The 4,834-nt window shown below is 33.9% G+C and overlaps 1 protein-coding gene across 1 annotated transcript in view; it reads left to right on the forward strand.

Moving 5' to 3' along the window:
- Positions 1 to 4,834, forward strand: part of LOC106107820 (filamentous growth regulator 23-like) — a 27,791-nt gene that overhangs the window by 19,455 nt on the left and 3,502 nt on the right. The window contains exon 3 of the mRNA XM_013288824.1: positions 2,153 to 4,831. Coding sequence (XP_013144278.1) covers positions 2,153 to 4,831 — 2,679 coding nt within the window. The remainder of the gene's footprint in view (positions 1 to 2,152; positions 4,832 to 4,834) is intronic.

Consider the following 4,834-nt stretch of genomic DNA (forward strand, 5'->3'; position numbering starts at 1 on the left):
CTATAGCATTCAAATTCCACACGCGTTTAACTTAGTGTGTAACATAGCAATGTTATACATGACTAAGTTATATGTATCATTACCAGTAATTACATTGCATCCGGTAAATTCATCAAGAATGATTGAGTTAACTGTTTTTATATTTTAAAAGAGACAGGGTTATTTCCCGACCAGGGTTTTAATAAGACTTCGTTTTACAAAGATACGAGTGACTAGAGTCAATTCTATAAACAGTTGTATTTTAATATGCTTGTTATTAATTAATTGTATTTGACTAAGTTTATAAAAATCAGTTTTAGTGTTGGAAGTTAATTTGATAAACATTATTCTCAACTTCACTAGCACCTTGAGTTGTGTTCACAGTGTGTACGCTACTTTACATTAAGTGCGTGGTATATTTATTGCAAGCTATGTTTCAAGTAAGCATAAATTGTAAGTCGTCGCCGCAAAAGTTCCATTCGAGTGTTTCTGAGGAAATATTTTAAGTAAACTTTTGCCGCATAGAGTATTAACCATCAGAGACTATGTTATAATAAGATATGTAGACAGGCTTAAAACTCATTTCTTTACATTTAAAAATAACACGGTAAGCTTCACTGTTTGATCCAAAGATGACTCATGCGTTTAAACATAAAATAGAATAAACAGTTGTCAAACTGCACGATAAGGTTCAGTGAACTATATATATTTTTAGCAGCTAGGTTTTCCCCAATTCGTTAACGTACTATGATATGACTCGTTAAGTTTTAAAGATCGGATTTTCTGAATAATTTAATGAATCATTAAATTGTCCGCTTGGGTTTTACATTTTTTACTCATCTACTTGTATCTTTTTGCGAAATAAGTCATAAAATTCCATTTATACAGATATTCTATGATGATCATGGAATCACTGAGTGTATATGGAAACGGACGAAGTAAAAGTAACGTTCATAGCGTAACTTAAAGCTCAACGAACATCAAGTACATTGAGTTTAAAACTTTTAAACACGTTCCATGCTGTTATGATTTTTTTATATATAAATATGGACTCGCCAGACGCAGAGACTATGGCACTGAAAGTGTTAATAGTAATTTATTTCAAGGGCTTCCGTCGGAAGTGAACGTTTTTACTTAAGCCGTCTTAGCTTGTTTACCGGATTAAAGTATAAGACTATATTTAATAACTATTTCAATTGACATTACCAGAATTTTTGCATGCGACAATATTTCAATGCGAGAAATTATTTACAGTGTTAATAATGTAACGATTATAATCAAAACAAGTGAAATGTTGCACCATGCAACCTTTCACTTGTAGGAAATCATTCATTCTACACGCAAACGAAAGCGTCGCTAGTTTATGATATCCCTTAAATAAATTGTCGCAAGACCAATATGCGTCAAACACTTCTCTCCCAAGATTATTGATTTTCTATTAAGTTCAGCAACGCCCCCATTTAAGCTCGGAGGATAATCGCACCGCACTTAATTAGGAATATGAACCGCAAGAAAGTAATTCCCTTGACTTTATTCGCCCATAAGATATTAACTGTCAGATTTTGCCAAAATATTGCTTGGTAATAAAAAATTTATTAAATGTACAAAAGACGGCTCAGCCATCATCAATATAAGCACAGGATCGATCTTTTGCTTAAATTAATCAAGTAAATATTTTTTACTGTAAATGATGCCATGTGAAAAAGCTAATCCATAAGAATAAATCTTTGGAAACCCAAAGACAAAAGTCTTATTTTGTATTCATTATGGTCATAAGTGGGTCTTAAGTAACAAAGTTTGTAAATTAAGGTAATTACACCATCTTAACAAACACGGTGTCATTGTTCCACTTTAGATACGAACATGTTATGGTTCACGATTTTGTAAATTAATTACATTTACATTACCTGTAATGTAAGACTCGTTAAACTACATTTATGGACAAAAAAAAAGTCGACATTTCAGCAAATGCTAACCGCGTTTCGTGATTGATGGTACATACATATTTACTTCATAATTTAATATTTGACAGACTTAAAAAGTGATAAACTTTTCAAGTAAATTGTGACAACATGATGGTTATTTTCTGTTTTTGACCGACTTTTATATTATTTTATCGTTTACTCATAGTACCTGTCAAAATTATTTATAGAGACATTTTTGTTCTTTACAGATGAAAACGACTACTATTACACACCAGTGGAGAGAAGTTTTGCTCAAGTTCAACCGTCTCTATTTCCGAACACGAGACCTTCGTCATTTTTTGACCACGGAGATAGTTTTAAAGTTTCACCAGCTGCTCATCAATCATTATTTAATAATGGGCGCTTACCTAGTCCAGGATATAACCAGAATCCATCACCTTTCCAACTGCCCAGCGGAAGAAGCCAATCGGGCGCTCAGTATTACATCAATCAACCGGAGATTAGTACCTCCCAACGACAGAGGTTTAGGCCGTCGCTACCTTATAACTATCAGATCGTACATCCAGCATCAACTAAAAAACCAGACCTTCAGCAAATACATTCTGTAGCCTATCAAAATGATCCTACAAAGCAAGAGACATTTTTAGGTCAGATAACAATAAACAATCCTGACATTGATTACTTACAAAATAATAGATTTAAGACTTTGCCTTTCGATAGCAATAGCTTAAAAAGTAATGGACAAAGTGGTCATATCCCACGAGAAGAAGATATTGAAAACGACAACACCGATCTCTTTGATCAACATAGAGTTACAACATATAATCCAAACAGTTTCATAGCTAAAAACAAATTAAACGGCAATCCTAATAATTCACGATATTCACATTTCAATTCACCCGTAACGCCAAGTAAAGCAAGTATAACAGACATAGAAATTAACAAATATCTTGTAAGGAATCAATCTAAGGGATTGAAAAATATTCCACAGCACGATGCCTCTTCGACGGAATATAAATCACTTTTAGATATAGAACCATTACTGGAGGAGGATATTAGTGATATAAGTTCATTTAGAGAACTGTTGAAAAATAATCAAAAATCATTCGATGTCCAAGTGATTACAGCTAAAAATGAATCAGATGTCGACGACAGCAAAGCAGATGCAAGTTTCATGAGTCCTGATAATACGGTAAAGGATATTTTAAAGTCTTCTCATTCTGATAAGAATGTCACTACAACAGCTGGACCTGCCACTACTCCTAAACCATTAAGTGGCGAAGTTAATAATGGCGATGACAGCGAAGAATTAGACGGCAAAGAAGAATATTATGAATATTACGAAGAGTCAGAAAATACAGAAATAAAACCCACTACAACCTCAAAACCTATAGAGCCTGCAACTGACATATACGATGAATATGATGCTACTGAAGCAGACCCTGATAAATATAATGAAGATGAACAAGAAAAGGTAGTTGAAGAAGTATCGAGCAATGTAACAAATGCTTTTGACGTTCTTGTAATGAAAGCAAATAATACAATGGTGAAGGACGATAATTTTAAGGAATTTGTCGATACAACAGTAATAGATCAATCGGACCCGGAAACCAACAACTCCACTGCTCCAAATATTAAAGTATACTCTAGCGAAGAAATATCATCTATAGAAACACCATCTATTTTAGGTCAAGAAGTGGTTTCTGTAGTCACAACAAAAAGTGTAGTTAATGGAACCATATCTATCCCCGATGTGACTGTAACCCCTAGTATAGCAAGATCTTCAGAAATGACACCACTTGATAGCTCAAATGATGACCTTCCTCCTGTTACAACGGAAAATTGGATAGTTGTTGCATCAGTTCAAACCAGTCGTAGTGTTTCAGGGGCTCGCTTTTTACCTTTCCCTACTGTAGAACAAGAAGAAAAAAAACAAGTTCTTACGGATGAAAAAGATGACGAAGAAGGTATAACTAGCACTAACACTCAAGACCAAAGTAGCGTTGTTAATAGTTCATCATCTACTGAAAACATTAATGATAAGTTAGACAGCATTCAGTCTGAATTATCAAGTAGTCTGTTATCAGGAAATTTAAATAGCGATAACAAAAATATTGAACTAATAACAGAATCAACGACAGAGCAAATGAATACGACTGTAAAAAGTACAATATCTTCAACAACACCAACGTTACCTAATGTATTTACATTAAAAAGTACACAAGTTTCCTCTATAACCGAAAGGTCATCTCCTGATCCGTTGCCTGTGATGATCAAGAAATTTACACCACGCGTAACATCGTCTACTACACCAAAACCTAGAAAGAAGCCATCTTTAGTTACAATTATGGATGACCTAGCTGGATTTTTACCTCCTGGCTATAAACCTAAACTGTCGTTTAAAGATAAACGAACAAGTACTACTACGACCACCACTACAACTACTACAACTACCACTACTACTCCTATTCCTATTACTTTGCCTACATTAAAAATTCCCATTATAAATGGAACTCAAGGAAGATCTTCTGGAATAAATACTAAAAATAAAGTCATAATACTCGATGATAAATCTTTACTGCCCAAAGAATATCGACCAAAAGAAACTAAGCCCAATGATGATTTATTGAATAAGCTTAAGAAAGACGATATTAGTAAATTCCTACCACCAGGGTACAAACCTCCGGTTTCAGAAACGACACAACCTAAACAACTAGAAATATTAGACAAAGTCCAGAAAGTAGATATATCTGCTTTCTTGCCTAAAGGTTTTAATTTAAATAAAACAACTACAGCGTCTTCCACTGAGAAGCCTAAACCGAGCATTAAAATCCCTGCAAATGCTGTTCCTGTAGATATATCTGCACTTTTGCCATCCAATTATAAGCTAAATAAAACTGAAAGTGTTAAAAGTGAGGACTTGTTAAGTA

Source organism: Papilio polytes, unplaced genomic scaffold (genome assembly GCF_000836215.1).
Source record: "Papilio polytes unplaced genomic scaffold, Ppol_1.0 DF821845.1, whole genome shotgun sequence".
NCBI classification, from domain to species: Eukaryota; Metazoa; Arthropoda; class Insecta; order Lepidoptera; family Papilionidae; genus Papilio; species Papilio polytes.